The 22,337-nt window shown below is 37.1% G+C and overlaps 1 protein-coding gene across 1 annotated transcript in view; it reads left to right on the forward strand.

The window, feature by feature from the left end:
* The window catches only part of LOC100888394 (sodium- and chloride-dependent GABA transporter 1), a 32,282-nt gene extending 12,315 nt beyond the window's left edge, over positions 1–19,967 (forward strand). Inside the window, exons 5-14 of the mRNA XM_030974258.1 lie at positions 2,658–2,790; positions 3,858–3,992; positions 6,523–6,626; positions 9,180–9,304; positions 11,547–11,659; positions 13,258–13,395; positions 14,701–14,803; positions 15,606–15,706; positions 16,716–16,871; positions 17,907–19,967. Coding sequence (XP_030830118.1) covers positions 2,658–2,790; positions 3,858–3,992; positions 6,523–6,626; positions 9,180–9,304; positions 11,547–11,659; positions 13,258–13,395; positions 14,701–14,803; positions 15,606–15,706; positions 16,716–16,871; positions 17,907–17,984 — 1,186 coding nt within the window. The 3' untranslated portion in view covers positions 17,985–19,967. The remainder of the gene's footprint in view (positions 1–2,657; positions 2,791–3,857; positions 3,993–6,522; positions 6,627–9,179; positions 9,305–11,546; positions 11,660–13,257; positions 13,396–14,700; positions 14,804–15,605; positions 15,707–16,715; positions 16,872–17,906) is intronic.
* Positions 19,968–22,337: the final 2,370 nt, after the last annotated feature.

Below are 22,337 nucleotides of genomic sequence, written 5' to 3' on the forward strand. Positions count from 1 at the left end.
CAGACATTTCAACAAGTAATGTATGCATACTGGATTCCAAGTATTGTAGTTCTTTCATTAATAACAGGTGAATGGGATAACTCATGACTAGGTCCTCTGAATAAAAACTTTCTTAACTTTAAATATGTTACTAAACCAGGCTATTCCTTCCAGTAACGTTTTTCATACTGTATTCGTATGACTAAAATTCACCTTTCATTGAATGACTACAGTAATAATAGCGATATCATGATAATATTAATAATGGTAATAATAATAATAATAATAATAATGCACATGTATCATGGCACTTCGATATTTGATTAATACCCCGGTTTATAGAGCCGACCCGTAAAAGTAAATAGCGCCCATTTAAAAAAAAAATGTATTTACCTCTCCTGGAGTGGAAGCCCTAACATCGAAATCTGATTTCCATTGGGTACCCATTTACACCTGGGTTGGGAGTGGCAATTGTAGATTAACGGCTTTTGAAAACAACATTAGCGTTGGCCCGGGATTTGAACTCTCTACCTTGTGATCTACAATCCGTTGACTTAAAACGGGGTCAGAACCATTTAACCAAGATGTATGCCAAATTGTAGATATACAGGTATATCATCGCTGAATGTATGTGAATAAAGTCTGGATTATGTGATATCCGATATCAAACTCAAAATATGCCTAGATCGGAACAGACGGTACACGCCACCTACACACCGGATTTCCATTCCGGATACACACAGGGGCGTCGCTAGAACTTTTTCAGTGGGGGTGTAGAGGCTACCAATTACCGACAAAAGTAGCCCGACAAATACACTGTTGGTCATAAAGGTGGAATAATTATTTTTAACCCAATTTATGGAACGATTTTGACAATGATTTATTCTTAATAGATCTAGATAATAGCATATATTCTCAGATTTTATTGAATAATAATTTGTGAGTGTTTGTTTTGCTTGACTGTTAAAGCATGTGTGTGCTACTATGCTAATCAACTAGGGGACCTACGTCCTTAAGTCATAACTGAAAGTAGCGAGGATTAATGCCTCGCAAAAGGGCACTACAGCACATCGACACGGTTTTGATCATGGGGCCTCACAGTAACAAGGCCAGTGCTTAGCCACTGAATCGTGACTGTACGCAACGGAGGCTAGGTTACAGGGCCGCCCCCACAAATACAAAAAAAAACAAAGAAAATGCACTAAATTATCAATAATTCATTGCATTTTGCTTTTGCCCCGATCTCAAACAGAAAAAAAATCCTTTGTGTAGCCATGCCTTAGACCATTAAACTTTAATTGATAACGTACACGAGGATCGAGCATGAATCGAGCCAGAATCGACACAGCTGATCCGACACAGCAACATATATGCGTATCTTTCTTGCTCCCTCGACGAGACGACTCCACCTAACAACTCTCCTCTCTCTCTCTCTTACTCCCACCCCTTCTCTCTCAGGCTCTTACCCCCCCCCCTCTCTCTTTCTCTCTCTCTCTCTCCTCTCTTTCATCCCCCGTTTCTTTTGTTTCCTTTTCTCTTTTTTTCTCTTTTTTCTTACTCCTTTTCATTCTTTTCTTTCTTTTACTTTCTTTCCTCTCTTTCCTCTTTAACTTTTTTCTCTTTCTTTCTTTTCTTTCTTACTTTTCTCTTACTTTCTCTTTCTTTCTTTCCTTTCTTTTCCTTTTCTTTTTTTCTTTTCTTTCCCTCCCCATTTTCTCAATTTTCCGGACGTCAGCGCAATTTTACCCACAATTTCCTGACAGGTGGGGGTGTCGCACCCCCACAGCCCTCCCCCCCCCCCCTTTAGCGACGCCCATGCATACACCCTCTTGCGAATAGAATATACAAAGGGGCTCCGGTTGAAATTATGTTGTTTTTTAAAGCTATTTGAGGGGCGCAGTCATTCCCACCCCCCCCCCCCCTCCCCATCAGGCGAGTTTCTAAAAGAATGACGGGTAGGGAGGAGCCTGGAGCCCTTGCATTCATTTTCTACATGTGCCTCGCTTAAATTCATTTATAATCAATACTTTGAGGGGGCTTGGAGGGAAGAAGGGTCCCCTCCAGCCCCTCTCTAGAACTGCTACTGTCTGAAAATGAGTAAAGTCAACATCTTTGTCTAAAGCCACATCCGGGTGTATTACTGGTTAAGTCTACTGCAGGATATGGCAGAAAAATCTGGGAAAATAGAACATGATGGGGTGGGGGGGGGCTCCACTTCATCTTTATTTCATTTTGAATATCGAGTGTTCCTAACATTCACAAATTTCTTGACACTCCTTTATCTACTGAGGATTCCATACCTCAAAATTATAATCATTTCTGTTTGTATGCATATTTTATGTAAACATTGCATCATTGGTCCCTGGACTACTGCATTGTACATTGTGTATGTTGATATTAACAAACCGAAATGAACTGAACTGATGTCACCTTGCAGCCTCAGTGATACCACAAACTGATGTTGTAGTTGTTAACGCTTCCGTCAGGATAACTCTTTATTATTTTCTGTATTCTTTGAATTAAAGTGTACTTTGAGAAAAAAATCGTATTTCTTAGTAGAAAAAGGAGTGTCAAGAAATTAGTGAATGTTAAGAAAACTCGATAGTCAAAATGAAATAAAGATGAAGTGAACTGAAAAATGGGCTCTAGTTTTATCAGTTGTCATTTTCCTTTGCTAGATTCAATGTGCTACGACAGACAGACGGAATACATTACGTAGGAGGTATTGTTTGGTATCTTGCCCTAAACCTCTTCCTCGCATGGACGCTCATCTACTTTGGCCTCTGGATGGGAGTCAAATTGAGCGGCAAGGTAATTTTATATTTTTGTTTATTGTTTGTTTATTTGTCTGTAATAATTTTATGACGAAAAAATGACCCCCAAAATACGAAATTGCAATGATTTGTTTACAGTTCATTCCTTGTAATTGTAATGATGATGACGATGATGATGATTGTGCTCGTAATAATTACAATAATAATGATACTTACAATAATAATGATAATAATAGAAATAGTAATAATAATGATGATAATAATGATGATGATAATAGTGACGATGATAATGATAATAATTTTAATGAAGAAAAGAGGAATAATATAGTGGGTCCTTGTACAACGAATATGTCTGTCACACTATGAGCTAGACACCCTGTTCTACTGCTAAAATATCTCGGCTTTTTAGCTACATTGGTCACACTACGTACCCATTTGCTTAATTTACTTTTTATTGTTGGCTGTGAGCATAAACATTTAAGCAAGGCTTATTGTAGTTAAACTAGTGTAAATAGCTTGGTTTGATTAAAAACAGTACATTCATTTTAAAAGGTGCACTCAATTCATAATTCGACCCGTAAATCCGAGAAATAATTTGTATATTACTTCTTTTTGTTTTGTTTTCTTATTTTTAATACCAATGATCATTCTTTTATCATGTGATTTCGATCAGAAATTAATCATGTTTTTTTTCCTTCAACTTGCCTTTTTTAAAAGTGAATTGAATTAAATGTATTGTCTTGTGCAACAGACAAATCAAATTACATTTCAGCGATACGACATTTGTTTGAACGTGTACAAAGTGTAATAATAACAAAAGTTGACATTAAAACAACATGTTACTGATGACACTACCAAGAATTATTCATGAAGAAGCCTGCAAAAGAAGGGTTATCACAGTAAAGCGCTTGCTTGATAACGTGATAGTCCGGGGGATGGGTGTTAAAATAATATTAAAAACGGTGATGGTGATGAGGATGATGATGAAAAATTAAAAATAAAGTTTGTATAGAAATTCCCACTTTATGACCATATTGAGTGTAAAATTGTTGAAACCGAACTAGATGTGGTATAATTTTTATTCTTACTTCTCTTAATTTGCAGATAGCTTATGTCACCGTTCCCTATATACACCTTGTACTAGCCGCATTTTTTATACGTGGGGTCACTTTACCAGGAGCGTATGATGGTTTGCGGTTTTTTCTCTACCCCAACATATATCTACTTGGAAGAACACAGGTAAACGGTCTTCAAAGCTTGTATAATATCTTGCATCTGTTGATTTCGCGAAGGTATTTCCTATCGTGTTTTCTCTCTGATTAGAGGACCTGTATTCCCATGTTATGTAATCATTTGAATTTGACTAATTTATTTGACTTTGAAAATTGTATTGTTATGCATCGATATAAGCGCATCTCATTCTCATAAAATAAAATCATTACTTGACAAAGCCCTGAGGGCGACAATTTATAGAACAATATCTTCGTCTACGGAGCATTATTATTTCTTGTATTGTATATATTATATTACATATATAATATATATATATTCATATATATACACATTAAATATATTCTTTTTTAATCATTTGTTTATTCTGACAAGAACACGTATATATAAGGATAAATGCGAGAGATCATGTACTTGAAACTCCTTGAACATATATAAATACCATTAACTCGTTTATATTTCATTTCATTTATTTCATAAACATACATATATTTCAAATGAAGTACAAAATTGTTTTTTTCAATGATACATAATAATAACAAAGATAAGTGGTCAATATGAATTAGTGATTTAACTAAGAGAAATTTGATAGGAACTACATGAAAGCAAGCTTGTAAGGCTGTAGGCCCCAGTAAAAGTATTTGTGGTAATAAATGGAGGACGGATATGCATGTAATAGTGACCAGTCTAAATTAATCAAAAAATAAAAAGGAAATAATAATAAACTTGCGGTGGTGCTGTTTATATTATCCCTTCCTTTATTTAAGTGAAGATAAAAGTACACGTACTTAAATTATCATACAATGGGTGCTCAGCTGGTAAACGAACATTACAGATAATAGTAAAATGAATACATTTGTATATTACATACATAAATAGAATAACGAAGCGAGCAAGCACACTGTGTCAGCCGTCGCACTCTCGGATATAGAAGTAACGATGTTTTATTGTTGTTGTTTTTTTTTTTTTAAATACGTATTTCCGAAAGCACAACAACCAGACACAACGTGCTTGCACACAAAGGTCATATATACATTGACATCAAGATATGCTTTGAAAAGCAGTTCCTTCAGTTTACGTTTAAAAGTATATAAGGACTGACTTTCAATTAACTCTAACGGGAGGGCATTCCAGTAACTGGGTCCTGTAAACATAATCGTTTTGGGGGCAAAAACAGTTCGGGTACGTGGAAGGTGGTATGCGTTGCTCTGACATGTGGGATAATCATGTAGGGATCTATTTCTCCGGAACATTTGTACAAATATTTCAGGTAGGTTATTAGTAGATAAATTGTACATGAATATACCAACATTGCAATAGAATAAGTCTGATAATTTTAGGATTCTGTTTTCATGGAACAGGTTGTTGGTGTGAAAAAGGTATCCTACATGATTAATATTTCTAATAGCGCGTTTTTGAATGCGAAAAAGCATATTTATTAGATTTCTACTAGCGTTACCCCAGGCGAGAATTCCATAGGTGAGGTATGGAGTTATTATAGCAGAATAAACTGTTGATAAAATTTTACTGGGAAAAAAGTGTTTAAGTCTATTAAGTATACCAGTATTTCTTGAGAGGACCTTGCTCAAATTAGAAATGTGGGATTTCCAAGATAAATCACTATCAATATAAAGTCCCAGAAATTTAGTGCAGTCGACTTGTTCTAGTTCTAGGTGGTCTTGAGCATTTATGAATCTACCTCGAGAGAAAATGTTAATGTGTATCAAAGCAAACAACATTAACCATTAACTTTGTGGCCCGAATTCACAAAGGAGGTTTGTAGATAAACCTAGGTTTATGTGCGTCACATGACTCGTTCCGACGCGTTTCGGACTAAAATTTGTCTGAACCTTGGTCTGAAATGCATCGGAACGCGTCATATGACGCACATAAACCTAGGTTTGTCGACAAACCATCTTTGTGAATTCGGGCCTTTAGGATTTGTTTATTTTAATATAATCAATATTTCTCTTTGTCTTCAAACTGGTCATTCCAATATTTTTAAAGCTCAGAACGAGTAAAACTATGCAGCGCTACCTTAACCGTGTCTGAATTTAATAGGCAAAATAATCTCCCTTTTTTAAATCATGATTTGAATTGATATCTGCATTTTTTCAAAATACACTGAATAACAAAGAAAATGTAAACGTTAGGTATAATAAAAATACGCTAATAATATAACTTCATTTCAAATTGTGATTAATAAAATATATACATATATAAACGAACTTCTTCTATACTATATTATTATGAATTTGAAGTATTATCCTAACTATCTGTGGACAAAAGTCCAGGAGACTGCAATCATAAGCGACGCTTTACTATGATGGCGATCTACGGTTCATTGTTTTGTTTTGTTTTATTTGTTGTTGTTTTTGTTTTGGTCTCCATCCACTTTCTTGTTGTTGTTGTTGAATGGTTTAACTGGAAATATCGGCCCAATAGGTGAACTGCATTCAGTTTACAATAAAAGCACATGAAATACATAGCAATCGACAGGCATTTGACTTTATTTTTCTTCATCAAATGGTTTGTAAAGGTGTGGATAGCCGCTGGAACAGAAGTTTTCTATTCCTTCTCGATTGGACTAGGTGCTTTCACAGCCCTTGGAAGCTTCAACAAATTCCACTACAACTTCTATAGGTTGGTACAAAAACACTTGCTTGTAATATTCTCTTCTCGTGGCAAGAAAAGAAAAGCAGCGGGCACTAAGGCAAACTCAGAATCGCTCGATCAGCTATAAGATTTCAAGAGTTTGATATAATTGCTAGCACCGGAACTCCATACGAAAACCATTAGTTTCATGGAGCAGTAAGTAGACCAGCAAATGATTAATAAATAAAATATTTATTTCAAAGGCATTGGATGAATCATATTCTTCATGAAATTATTGTTCTCAGGGTTTGCAAAACTTCACCGTCTGAAATTTTCAAATATTACCTTTATTTCATCTATTCCACTGTTTTCGCACTAGGTATTTGAAAAAGACGGTTAAATTTTTGTTTAAGTTCATGCAAGTGTAAATTCAGGTCAATTAGTCGGGATAAATGATACCCCAACCTCCAAACATAGTAGCGAACACACGTCTTTCAACGGTTTCCGGTAGTGGCATCAGGAACAACATGCTATAAACAATCTAAGAAAATCGGACACCGGAAAAGTGGTTACTTTAAAAATGGCGTCCAAGATGGCCGCCAATGAACAGATCATCAATCACAAATTAGTCGGGTCAATATAATTATGGTTAGACCCCCAACCGTTGCGGCAAGAAAAGGATTTTCAACGGTTTCCGGTGGTGTTTGACATCAGAAACAACATATGAACAATCTAAGAAAATAAACCCCCGGAAAGTGGTGGTTTTCAAAATGGCGTCCAAGACGGCCACCCAAGCCTCAAATAGCTGTAAATCATGATATAATCATCTTAAAAGATTTAATTTTGGTGTCAATACCTAGGTTGAGGGTTCGAAGAATCCATTTATACCACTTACATTACTCATTAGGTTATACCTACCCGAAAATCGGGAGATCCAAAATGGCGTCCAAAATGGCCGACAGTCTCCCAAAATAACCGGAAGTTATTATTTACAGGAAAGCTGTAATGCATGTAGCAATATTAAAAGTATGACCCGCCGGAACTACCGGAAACCGTTGAAAAACCTTCTTCTTCTTTTTTAAATTTTGGGAGGCAAACCGACTTATTTGCGATCGATGATCTGTTATTTCGGATAATAATAATAATAACACTCAGTTTTTTTATGGAGATTATTACCCCGGCTTTAGCTGTGCTGCCATTACGGCGCTCAAGCCTTTCAAGGATTTAATTCCTGCCAGGTACCCATTTACATCACCTGGGTTGAGTGTGGGAAATGTAGATCAATGCCTTGCCAAAGGACATTAGTGCCGCGGCAGGTCTCGAACCGCGGACCTTGTGCCCAGTAAGCCCGGATCCATTTTATTGATTCATTCATTTTTTTAAACTTTTTCTACTGATTTCCTTTATCTTTTGTTTTGCTACACGATATAATCTTATAGAGATAGAAAGAGACAGAGAGAGAAGAGGAAATAATGGAAAAGAACACGGATGAATGACCTTTATTATCCGCTCAAGGGAAGTAATATATACTGCAATAAGATCATAGCTGCGGGAAGAAAACATAGTGTATTTTCAATTCAGATATGGTAGACCTACGTTCATTCATTTTGATGATTTTAATTTGTCTCGATTTCTACTCGGTATGTCTTAAAGGTATAGACCAGTTTTGGAAACGCCACCCTCTCAAAAAAAAGAAATGGAAGCTCTTATTACTTATCATCTGAAAGAATATGATTTGACTAATACATGATGATACAAATTTTGCCGGGAAACCGCCTACTAATTGATACATTTGGTAAATTATCATATCGATCCGGCCTGGATAGATATATAGATATATATCCAACATTGAACATATTTTGGGCATATATTTCTGTTTTTGCGAATCTAGTTTGAAGTATTGCCATCTAGAACCTCTGAAGGAAATATTTAAACAATATTGAATGGTTATTTTGCACCCAAAACACTTGAACCGCAATTTTACCACTACCGGTCTATGCCTTTAAGAAAAATATTTTTTAAATAGAAGGTTGGGTTTTCGGACAGTTGAAAAATATTTATGAGCTTTATCATTCTTTGTATACGGTCAGTTTGAAAGAATATCATAGTGAAAGTGTCTCCTGAAAAGGATCGCTATTAAAACGCCGTGATGAACACAAGAATAAGGTGAAAAGTGTGGACCAAACATTTATATGCAGTCCCATAACTGATTTCTGTGTGATATTTCGCAAAATGAGGCTTTTTATTTATGTTATCTGAAGCGGTTCTATGAAAATAAAAGGGGAGCATTGGGGAGGGGATTTTATGGAACATGAAAGTTCTTGCTTTCATTTCTATACGTGCCTTTCGATTTTTGTTCAGGGGTGAGGGGGCCTTGAAGAAATGGGGAATCACCCCCCCCCCCCCCCCCCCCAAGCCTAACCCTAGATCTGCTACTGATGTTGATCATTACAAGCTTTGTTTATTATAAACATCGATTCTCTTGTACTCCATAATCAGCCTTTCCCAGTTGCTTCTAGATTGTTTATTTTACAATGTACCTGCATAATATTCACTCATCATTATCTTCAAGGCTATTTTGTGATTATTGATTGTCTTTAGGGACAGCATGATCGTAGCCTTCTTAAATGTGATTACAAGTATCTACAGTGTTATCATCGTCTCTTCATTCGTTGGCTTCGTAGCGTTCGCTGAGGATATCCCAATAAGTGGAGCCGTTGATGCAGGTAAGAGTAGTGTCAGCACCACTACCCTAATCATAGCACCACTGTTCTTCTGGTGGAGAAGTGATGTTGAGGGCTATACCCTTCTCATCCTCTAACCTTTGCCCTAACCCTAGCATCACTGACCTACTGGTAGGAAAGGGGTTGAAGGCTACACCCCTCCCACCGTCTAACCTTAACCCTAACCCTAACACCACTGACCTATTGGTGGGGAGGGGTGAGGGCTTCACTCCCTCCTACCCTCTAACTTGAACCCTAACCCTATATCACCACTGACCTACTGGTGGGGGAGGATGAGGGCTACACCCCTCCCACCCTCTAACCTTAACCCTAACCCTATCACCACTGACCTACTGGCGGGGAGGGGGATGAGGCCTCCTCCCCTCCCACCCTGTATCCCTAACCCCAACCCTAGCACTACTGGCCTACTGGTAAGGAGGGGGGGTGACGGCTCCACCCCTCCCACCGCTAACCTTAACCCTAACTGTATCACCACTGGTGATTCTGGTGGGGAGGGGTGAGGGCTTCACCCCTCCTACCCTCTAACCTTAAACCTAACCCTAACACCACTGACATACTGGTGGGGAGGAGAGGTTGAGGGCTCCACCCCTCCCACCCTCTAACTTGAACCCTAACCCTATATCACCACTGTGCTACTGCTGGGAAAGGGGCTGAGGGCTTCACCCCTTCCACCGTCTAACCTTAACCCTAACCCTAACACCACTTGTCTACTGTGGTGAGGAGGGGTGAGGGCTTCACCCCTCCCACCCACTTACCTTAACCATAACCCAAGCATCACTTGCCTACTGGTGGGAGGAGAGGTTGTATTAATCTGCTACCGGTATAACTTGTGTATGTTTGTGAAAATGCATTCGTCCCAATCTATGTTTCTTGAAAATGTGCTATATTAAAGTAGATATTCATTGAATTTAAAAACTAACTTTATTTTCATTATTGCAAAGTTGACACTTCGATTCGACAAGGTTATCAAAATTTAATGCGTGGAAACCTCCGAAGTAATGATTACAAAATTACAAAACGCTTAAATACAGCCCCTGCATAGCACCTGAAGAGCTCTGCGAACGCTGCTGAGATGTGTGAGATCACAGTATGGACATGATTTGCACAAGCAGACGATGTCGCATGGCATCTCACACATTTTCAGTGCCTGTGTTTTCATCTTCTCTTGAGTTCTTTCTCTTCACTACCGTCAGGCTAAATGTATAATCTATTACCTCACTCTAAAACCCGCGCATGTTTTTATTTTGATGACAAATGCAGCGATACAAAATAAAAGAATCTGTCGCGTATAAACAAAATAAGACGCCATTGTATATTCAGCTGCACACACCGCGGTGTGTTCGGCGTTTCAAGAGGGAACACATGCCGTCCTTAATATCATTCCGGGGGCTTCAATTAGAAAGTCTGGTTTCTTTGATTGTTAATTAACTCCTATCCTGTGTATTTACAAGCAAAAGATTTTAGTTATCAGAATCGGGTCATATCCCCTTTTGAATAGTTTGACATGCCATTACATGTACACTAAACTCATCATAATTCGACAAATAATAGCTTTGCAATTATGTGCATTCTTTATGGGATGTCGTCTGCTTGGGCAGTATTGGTCCATATAGTGACGTCATTAAAACATCGTTATTTTTCGGGCGAATCTCTCGTATATCCCAGCTGCTATGGAGGTGGTTGTATTTGTATTTTTATAAATCACCCGATACGTAGTTGACCTAAAACTTGTATGATGGCCATCTGTTAGCTTACCAGTTTGTAGTAATACATTAGTTGACATATTTGTGATTTTCTATGAATTTCACCTTTAAAGATTACATCTAAAGATATTTAACAAAAGCCGTTATTCAACTAGTATACCTTTCCCTCTAGAATTTACAAATTATTAATTAACAAGGGGTATTACTAACTTCATTCAAAACTGTATATTTTATTCTTGTTTGCGAAACCGATGATTATGAGGAGTTTGAGGACTTTCTCCCCCCCCCCCCCCCCCCCCCCCTGCTTCGTAGAACGTTTGAAATTAATACGTTGTGGGATACTGAGTACCACATTAATCTACCAATGATATATCTTGGTGGTGAGAAACATTTTCAAAATGATTATCCCCTCCCGCTTAAATAATTTTCATTCTGTATATTTATATGTACGTCCTTTGATACAAATCAGTTATTTCGTTTTCTTTTTTATCATTAATTTTGATTTTGTTTGATTACTTTAGGTCCTGGTCTTTTTTTCGAGGTCTTTCCGCGTGCTTTTGCTGCAATGCCTTCATCAAGGGTCTCGGCAATTTTCTTCTTCCTAGTGGTCCTAAAGATTGGGCTAAACTCTCAGGTAATCGGGGAAGGAACAAGGATTGGGGTAGTTCAGTTTCAGTCCGTTCTTTGTTTTGATTCTTCTATCACACGCATCGATCCCACACACAGTGCGGTCCCTCCACTGATTGCGCGATCCCCCAAATTTCCGTCCATTATCGGGGTACATTCACTGACCTCTAGAGGTCAGGTGGTACATTATGAGGGGAATGGCTAGGTCTACATTCCACGTTGAGGGTGTGTTATTTGATCAGCTGATTAGGCGCGCGACACGGAAACGGTACAGAGGCTGGACTAGGATTTGGCCTAAGTGGGATGGCGGAGGTCAGAATTCTGACAAGAGTTAGGGTACGTTTATGGTCAACTTTTTCTGGCCAGAATGAGGCATTTGTTACGCGTTTAGTTCAAAACACGGTTGCGTCCTTTCTCATTTTGGAGAATCGCAGAAAAACGGCGATCATAATCGCCGATCGTAAACTCACAAAAAGTTGCGTTTTGAATCGGCGATTCTGGGGAAGCATAACCGCACAATCATTTGTAAACGCGTTTAAATGGGGTCAACATAGCATGCGCAGTGCAGACTCTGCACTGCACTTAGTCTGGCTCCTCCAGGCATGATTCTGGCTCAGCCAGAATCATGCCTGGAGGAGCCAGACTAAGTATACGATGAGCGTTTCAAATCGCTCATTCTGCCTTCAAAATTGAGCATAAACGTACCCTTAGAGGCATCAAAATCATCAGAATGTCTTTACTGCCCTTTTTACTCTTAATACCTATATCTGACAAGCAAAAGCAAAAATCATCACATATTTTCTATCATGATGTGTAGCAAAAATTAAGCTTACAAATCTCTGACAAGGAAAACGGAGCGGTCTGGACCGCATTGACCCCCTCTGGATCAGCCTTTGCAAGTTTAATGTCTATCAACGAAATGGCTATAAGAAAGACATTGTGGATCATCATACCAAAATCCTTAAATTTCAATGTTTTTAACTCGACTGTTTTCATTTAACAGTATTTGTACCATAAGTAGGTTTCAGAATGTATTGATTTGAAACAGAATTTAATTTAATCTATGCCTGATATTTTTTTTTAAAAAGACTCGATCGAGAATCTTTATCTATAGATTGCATTTGCTTCACCTATACCTATACTTAATTTCCCAATAGTAAGACCTATAATTTATTTCCCATTCGCCCTTTTAAATATGTTTAACTTTGATAACCTTTTCAACCTCTACAACATTGCAACTGTGTAAGGTCTGTAATGGCCGAAAAGGCCAACCCTTCTTCAATTTCTTCAAAATTCTTCAACAATTTCCAACCTTCAATCTTTTTATCTTTTTCTCAACCTTTAAACCGTTTCGACCTTTTTCATCCGCTTAATTTAAGCCTTGTCATTCCTTTCAACATCTTAAATATTTTCAAAAACTTTGAGAAAAAAAATAATTCTTCGTTCCTCTCAAATCATGTAATGTTTTGATACTCTGATAATATCGGCAAAAGACTATGTGGATGTGAAAGCATAGTTTATAATTAATTTTTTTCCCTAAAAACGCAACCAACACTCCCCATTTCATGAACTAAAAAATTTTTATCATCCTTTTTTCTACCTTAGCTCGTCATGGTAGGGGCGTTCATCACGTCTGTCTTGGATCTTTTCCCTACCTCGCTGCGGATTGGGTATTATAAAGGGCTATTCGTATTGGGAGTCTGCTTTGTAAACTTCCTGATTGGCCTTAGTATGGTAACTCAGGTACGATATCGACACGTAAAGATATTTAATGGTCAAGTACATAAATTAATGAAAACGCAATACTACCAATGATAAACTTATTGATATTGGATATTTTCATAAGGCCCATATGCACCATGCACGGTACGTGCTCATGGTGCCTACCCCGGCTCCGCGAGGCTACCGGTTTCGGTGCTCACATGGCATCCAAAGAACTCGTTCCCACCAGTACCCATTTAACACCTGGATGGAGAGTGGCATATGTAGATTAATGTCTTGCAAAAGGACATTAGTTCCGTTGGAGAACTTGAACTGCGATCCCTTCGATCCACAATCTGAAGACGTTTCCACTTGACCACTACAGCTCTACACTTCTGAGGGCTGTTGATGACGAATTCATTTATCAATTCTATTTTATAGAGGGGTGTATGATAATATCGGCCTGATAATAAATATTTTATTTTCTTATAAAATGTATAACTTCCTTCTTGGGAATGTCAGATTTTCGTCCAACATTCATTAATCTGTTTATGTCAATTTCCGCCTGCCTCTACTGAGATCAACTTGAAATCAGATTTGACAAAGTTCTCGTTCCTCTGTTGAATCGTTCAAGAAGTATCTTGTAACATATTTGCATGTATTCACATTGTAGTTAACTCTGTGATGTTTATATTGTATTCTTGTTATTAGATTTTAGTTTACGATCATCAATTCGATATAGTGCTATGAAAGAAACCAGTACTATATACATTTATTATCATTATAATTATTTTCATAAGCATTATATTTACTGTTATTATTATTATCAATACTGTATTTATTTGGCCTTATTGAAAGAGTCAAAAAGCCAGTGAGGAATATGGACTGTACCTCATTATTAAGAAGACAATGGTTATGATATGTGGAGGAAAAAAATTACCATCATATTCAAGCTGATGAAGAGGACATCGGAGTAGTCAACCCTGTCAACTTCCTGGGCTCTCTGATTGTGGATGGTGGTGGAAGCTTTCCAGAAATAAGACGAAGTCTTAAAAAAAAAAATTACTGGCATTAACATCTGCACAGTTAATCGCTATGCCCAGGATAGAATTGGTTGGAACTTTATCATATATTATAAAGGGTCACAAAGGGTCAGAAGTCATGACTCGTAGGACGATGACGACGACGAGGATTATCACTAATGATATTATCATTAGAAGTAGTAGTAGTTGTAGTAGTAGTAGTAGTAGTAGCGGTGGTAGTAGTTTGTTATCAATATTATTATTATCATCATCATCATTATGATTATGATTATTATATTTGTTGTTATTATTGATTACATTTTAGGGTGGTATCTACGTCTTCACGCTAATAAGTCACTATGGGGATAGTACCGTCCCTATCGTTTGGATATGTTTCTTCGAGAGCATCGCAATCGGATGGTTTTATGGTAAAAAATTATCTTTGATTTGGTCAGAGATAAGGAAACGGAACAAGCCATTACCCAATTTAAATCATTATTATGTATAACTATTACTTTATCATCACCAAATTTAACCATGTTTTGTATCATATTTCTGTTCTTTGTAAACTGTGGATGAGCCTTAATTTTACATGTGGGCGAAACAATTATCCATGTTGAACGTATATATCGGACAAATAAATACATTGAATTGATGCTAACCACCCCTGATCCCAAATAAGTCCGGAGCCTTCTTTCATGCTAGGGACGCGATCAGACCGTGGCGGTTGTCTGGAAGTTGAGAAAAAAAATGATAGTGCCCTGATAGTTACATGATTCGTTATTCACATTCTAGAAGGAAAAAACAGTAAAGGACAATTACCATCAACCGTTAAAATTTAAGAATACATTCTAAAAAGAGTGAGGCGAAATTTGTACATGTTTTTTTTTTTTTAAATGGAACATGTATGTTTGTTGGGTTTAATTTTACCAAATATTGAGTAAATTGTCATCAATTTTGGTACATGCGTTAAATCGTACCAAATGATTTTCACCTTCCTTGTATTCCCATCAGCAGTAAAGATAAAAGATCGAACATTGTCGAGATTCTAAGATGGAGACACCTTATGGTACATCGTTAAGCTGGTCAGTCACAACGTAGAAAAACTAGATTTATGTGTAAACTTTTGACATCTTAGGGCATCAATAAGATTATCGAAAATTATCAAAGTATTGAAAGGAATGTGTAACTTTTTGATTTTCCATTCTTACTTCTTTTGTTTTAATAAAGGAGTTAGAAGGTTCTCCCGAGACATTGCCGAGATGCTGAGATGGCAACAGATTGAATGGTACATAATCTGCTGGCCAGTCACTGTTCCTATTCTTGCTCTGGTAAATATCTCTCCGAATATAGATGGCCCTTATTCTACTGACATTTAAAGTGTAAAAATCAATAGAATATATATTGCTTTGTATGTTGAGGATTCCAAGTTGCTATCCTGCAATCAATATTGGAGCTTCAAATAATATTATAAAGAGATATTGCGAGGTCAAATACTCTCTCACTAGACAAATAAGCGCCAATCCAAAAGAGTCAGAAACAAAATATCGGTTTTGTTTTTTTTATTCTTGTGCCCCAATCCCTTTTAAGTTTTAGAACGAACAGGTTTTAGAACAAAAAGGCACTTCAAAATGAGACGACTTGTCTTTTGTTTGCTTGCTTGTCAGAATGTGCTCTTTTTTTCTTCTTCAAAATGTTCCCGCCCGTGTTCAAAGATTGCTTTTTCCGCCCCTTTATTTCAATCCCACTTTTTAAATACCGATACTTACCATGAACTTGCGCATCTTTATTAACAAATGAGTGGTGGTGAAATGGATTTGAATGGAACTGACTTGAATTTATTGATTCAGCTGTCATTGTAACAGAAATTCTTCTTCTATAAATTGTGATATATCACTGTGATTACTGTGGGAAATTACACATAAACACACAATCAACGCCGGCATGCATAGCGCAAACGCGCGAAATAAACAGATCGCGACTTGGTCACCAAACTTTTCCAGAGTTCATTTGAAATAGGACCCGAACGTATACTGGTATTTTTAAAATATTGGCGATTAGATAGCAAGAATTGTAATAGCATATCAACAAATGTACAAAGATGATAATTCTATGATTTATATTATGAGCATGATTTCTAAAGGCAATACAATACTTGGTATTGAAACTGGCCTATACAGCTGATTTTTTGAAAGTCTCTGCGATCGTGTTCATTGTACAGTCTCATGAATAACAAACAAACAAATAATCGAGAAACATGGAAAAATCAACACGATTGGTTTATCCTGGGAGGTGTTCCTGATCTGTCAAATAATCATGTAAAATTCATTCTATTCTCAGTTTGTTTGGATCAGCAACATAGTTACATGGTCCTTGTTCTCGTTCTCGAACCCCCTTGGCATCTGTATGACCCTCTCATCGATGGTGTGGATTCCCGCCGGAGGGGTCTACTCCATCTATTACCACATGATCAAAGGTGAAGGGCCCACTATGACGGTAAGATTATGAACAGGATTTTAGGGCTTATAATTGCTAATCCTCAAAGGGAATACGGCTTCCCTTTGGGCAACGGGTGTGCCGAGTAGCACAAAAATAATGCATCTTCTTTGTTTTTGTTGTTGTTGTTTGGTATTGTTGTGCCTACAGGGATGTACACAGGGAGCCAAGGGGACTACCATTTTTCTCATGCCGCCTCCTAGGGAAATTTGTAAATAAGTGCACCCCTCCCCTAAAGTAAAATTCTAAATGCTTAGTAGATACGAAATGTAGGCTAGGCCTGGACTTTTTTATTTGTTGGAGGAAATTCACTTTGTTCTCTTTTATTGGGTGGGGGGCATATAAGTGCCAATTCCAAAGAAGCCTATAAGGCAAGTGTGTGTGAAGATGTCCGGACAATTAGCCTTATGAGCCATGTCACCTGTAAGTTGCTCGTAAAGATCATTCTCAACAGAATAATAATTCAAATTGACAATGAAGTAGGAAAGGAACAGTTTGGTTTCAGACCTCAAAGTGGTACTAGAGAAACCATATTCACTTCGTTTGAAGTCCACTCCATGCTGTCAGATAAATAGTGAAATTCACTCTCATAAGAATTATTAAACCATTCTTCTTCCAGTGCAATTAGTCCAGTCCTCTGGGTAGAGTATTTTCGTACTTTGGTGCAGTTCTGTGAACGAGTGCATCATGCTGCATATCGTGTGAGCCTCAACAAAGGTTCTAACGGGTTAAGGAACTGAGTAGTAAAAGTGCTCCTTGTGCAAGTAAAAACTAGTTCCTTCTCCGACTACTTCTGACCAGGTGTTACCCCCAACCAGCTGCCTCTGAATCTGCTCCATTTCTTTGAAGTAGATTTAAAAACAAACGAGTGGTTTTTGGGGGAGGGGAGGGTTTCACTCCTCACATTGCTGCGTTACAATAACATCGTGATTTTTTTTTAATAATTTTTTTTTTGGTTTTGGGTTGTTTTTTTTTACATTTGTGCCTTTCAACATGCTCAACAATAATTCTTCATTTTGTTTTTCGCCATTTCAGAGACTGAAAATGGTTATCCAACCCACTATCGCTCCTGTTCGTGACGAAGTACAACCAGATGGTGTGGAAATGATGTAATATCATGAAAGTCTATTTAAAAAATAACTTTATGTAAAAGTGGAGAAGATTGAAATAATAATCACTTGCAGTCTTGAAGTTGTATGTTATCTTTGTAATGATACGGAATTATATAAATACTTTAAATTGTTTAATTTTCTTCGGTTTCAATTTATATTTTATGAGAATTCCAAGTCATTGGATCGCAAACTTTAATAATAGGCCTATTCAATTTTACCTCAATAAAAAATTGCGATTTTGAAATATATTGGGCAGAATTCGTAAAAGAACAAAAGCAGTTCAATAATTATGCTTTTTTTTTTTTTCTTCCTCAAAATTATTATGGTAGCTTGGCTTACAGTAAATTTTATTCGTATTTGAAAAGATCGGCGTAGGCGTAGTTATGGGCGCAATTTTGTTTAATAAGCTAACGTTTAATGCTGTCCAAAATTAATACTTCTTTCGACTTTCTATATCTCGCGAACGAGGAGCAATTTTGACACCATCACGATATAGCCAAATGTAGGCCTGTAGCTTGATTATTACCATATCATGTCGAATTTGTAGTATACCTTTTTTTACATTCTCATATACTTGAAATGCCTATATCATGAAAAAGAGGAATTTAACTGAATGCCCTGAAAAGCGCGGCTGCACGCTGCACGCTGCACTCTGTGCGTTGGAATTACGTGTGTGTGTGTGTGTGTGTGTGTGCGTGTGTGTACATGTATGTGTGGGTGAGTGTGTTGTAAGTATTTCTACAATATTATTACACGAAGGTTTTGATTCATTTTAACAAGTATTTAAAAACAATTAAGGTTATTAATATGTCTTATTCTCTTTCTCTCTGATGTCATGTGTTCGTTCTACTCTCACCTTCGATTGTAATGTATGTACAGTACTATGATATAATTTACTCACTTTTAATTAATTTAATCTACTAATTTTAAGTGTACTAAAATTGGGATTAGCCTTGACTGTCCGATTGCTTTTGCTAATCCGTCACCTCTACTATAATCAATCCTTTTTGTATTTCTCATGTCAGCTATATATGTATGTGTATGTGTCTTTCTGTGATATGTCATTTTGTATATTAACCTCAAGTTGCTTTATTTCATTGGTATTATATATTTTTTAAAGAAATAATCAAATAAACTGAATTGAAAAATGTTGTGGACTGAAATTTATTTGAGATTTAAACTTGATATATATCTAATCATGCTTACGCTTTCCTTGGATGGTAGATTTTCATTTATAACTGGGCCTTTACAAAACCTAACTAAGCTATAATTATAGCTGCAAGGTAAGTGGCATTGGCTATTTACATAACTTAAGTAATTCATAGTACTGGCCCTGGTGCATCAGTAGGCATAGGCCTATGACGTGTGAGATTGAAAGCCCAACAATGTCATTAAACAATTTCCCTTCAAATGGTCGCACATCAAAAGAATGAAATTATTATTCTTGTGTTTAGATATATACAAAATTGATATACTCTGTTTTCTGGAATAACCTGTATATCAACTCAAGGCCAATTTCGATACATCCCATTAAAAAAAATCATTTTCGGATTAAGTAATATGCACATTTCAATCATGTCATATAGGTGACGAACAAAACTACTGTAATAGCCCTTGATTAATTTTGTTTGTATAATTACTCTCGTGTTCCGTTAACCACAAGAATAGGGGAAAATAAGACTATTCAAACGCCTAATATAATTAAACGACGTCGTCTTGAACTAATGAATCAAACACATTTTAGTTTTTATTATATATTTCTATCTATCTTTTCCTAAATTATATGCTGTTATGTTGAAATTATGTTTTATATTGTATGTTTTTGCATTGTTTTTATATACATAAAAGGAGTTATTTTCAATTTCAATTTGCGCTTGCATGTATGCATAATTCGACCTCTATTATTACATGTACTGAAATGAATTGTGGAGAAACAATAATTGTAACATGTTTTTTTTAGTGGAAAATAAATTATTTGATTTGATTTGATGCTTTTTGAGAGATAGCAATTATTCCTTTTGTGTAGTTTACAGAGTCTTCGGATGTTTAAGGATTATTAGGATTTTAACTTACTTCAATGCGTGGGCGTCAATAATAGGGGGAACAGGGGGACACCCCCCCCCCCCAAGTATTGCACTGTGTAAGTTCGAACCCTGTGTCCCGTTGTCCGTGGCACACACCTTTGTTATGTTTGTATATAAATTCGAGGGCAGGTCTTAATACCTGTTAAATTTTAAATAAAGCGTGTAAAAATTTCACCTGCAGGACCAGAAGGTCTGAGAAGCTAAAAGTGCAATTTGGTATTATTGGCTTTTAATTGTTCTCATTTTACTGCAAATCAATCAAATCAATCAAAGTATATTTGTATAGTATTTTGTATTTGCCTCTTAAAGTGTGACAATCGCACCGTCCAATATTTCGTTCAGTGTTTAAGAAGGGGGGGGGGGGGTAGTGAGCAAAAAAAAAAAATTCGTTTTAGCCCCCGGAAATTTTAAAAATCGAACAGAACACTATTTTCGCTCAGTAGGGGGGGGGGAGGATCACTAATCGCGCCGGTCGATTTTTCGCTCACCGGAGGGGGCAGCACTAGTTGTTGTGTTTTTTTTTTCCGAAAATTTGAAAATCGCACCCCCCCCCCCCCCCCCCCATTGAGCACCAGGGGAGGGGGCCGTCTTCTTTTTTTTAAACAAATTAAGGTAATTAAGGTACAGTTCTGCTGTAAGGTATTGTTCGCTTCCCTTTGCAACGACCCCCCTTCGGCTTCAGTTGTCTTGTATCTGCTAATTTTCTAATTTTATAACACCTGGGGGGGGGGTGTTACACAAAGATCCTTAGCTGAACTTATCTCTAAGTTGGACTTAAAACAGTTATGGAAAGCCGTTAGTTTGTTTGAAAATATTTTGTAAAAGTCATTTTAAAAGGCGTAAATTTTGTTTAAAATCATTCATATTTCTATTATCATGGGAGATTTCATGTTCTTGATGTGGAATTTATGAAAACCCTAAAAACATGAGTATTCACTTTTTAATATATTTTATTTTAGGCTACAAATGGCTCTCCATAATTTTTAAGTCCAACTTAGAGTTAAGTTCGACTTAGGATCTTTGTGAAACAACCCCCTGGACTTGAAATGCCTTTTCTTCTGTAAGATCATTTGCGACTCATGTATTAAAGGTAATGCAAAGTTTTGGAAAATTTTGAAAAATGGATAGATAGTAATTCTTCAAAGTTTTGATATATTTGGATGCCCATGTGGATGTATTATAAGCACCGCAAAATTTAGTCCCTGAAACACTTCTGCTCTCGAGAAATTGAATAATCAAAAATTTACCGTTGCTCCCTTTAAATTTCAAATATTTCAAATAGCGATTAAGGCCATTCCATGGTAGCTGCGACTATGAGAATCTCAGAATTTCCAAACGGGAATAGCAAATCGGTCGATTGTAGTCAAGAAACATTGTTTTAAAGCTAAATTAAAAATCAGTTTTCAGAGGGATCTATACAACATAAAGAGTTTATTATTTACAATTTCATCACTTTAGACTCGATTTCAACCGCTACAACGATCATTTGAATATTGTAAAGTCGCATTTGCTTCCAATATGTTCATTTGAACCAAACTCATGACCCCATACCAAAACTTTGTACATGTAAATGTATTACCTTTAACATCTTTCATGAGGTCTTCTGCTTGCGATCCTCCACTCTTCTCCTCAGCGTGGTCTACTTGCTGACTTATACGTTCCTCAATTCACGAGACAAGGGTTTCGCATATGAGGCTTTAACCTGTCAGCAAGAACAACCATCTTCTTTCCACGGTTCTTTGCCTTTTTCCTGTAGACGACATTAGACAAGCGATGAATGATGAGGAAAGACCCTTTCCAAAGACGCTGCAATTTCGGAGACAACCCCTTTGACCTATAGCCAAGTTGTAGTAGTCAGTGGCGAATCCAGGGGGCTGGGGGCCCGCCCCCCCCCCCCCCCCGGCAACAAAAAAAGAAGGAAGAAAAAAGAAGGGAAAAAAGAAGAAAAAAAGAAGGGGAAAAAAGAAGGAACAAAAAAAGAAGGAAATAAAAGGGTTCTAAAATATGCTCATCTAACCGTAATTTAATGCCTAAGATCCCTTGACTTCCGTGGGCTCTTCCCCCTGGACCCCACCTAGGGCGCTAAGGCGGACGGCTGCATGCTCATCTAACCGTTATTTCTTGCCCAAAATCCCCGAGCTTCCGAGGGCTCCGCCCCTGGACCCCACGCCAATTCGTGACCTGCCAGTGTCACAAATAAGGTATAAAATCATGCTCATCTGATGATACTTTAATGTATAAAACTCCTGAGCTTCCTGGGGCTCCGCCCC

This window comes from Strongylocentrotus purpuratus, unplaced genomic scaffold, assembly GCF_000002235.5.
Source record: "Strongylocentrotus purpuratus isolate Spur 01 unplaced genomic scaffold, Spur_5.0 spur5_contig_866, whole genome shotgun sequence".
Taxonomy (NCBI): Eukaryota; Metazoa; Echinodermata; class Echinoidea; order Camarodonta; family Strongylocentrotidae; genus Strongylocentrotus; species Strongylocentrotus purpuratus.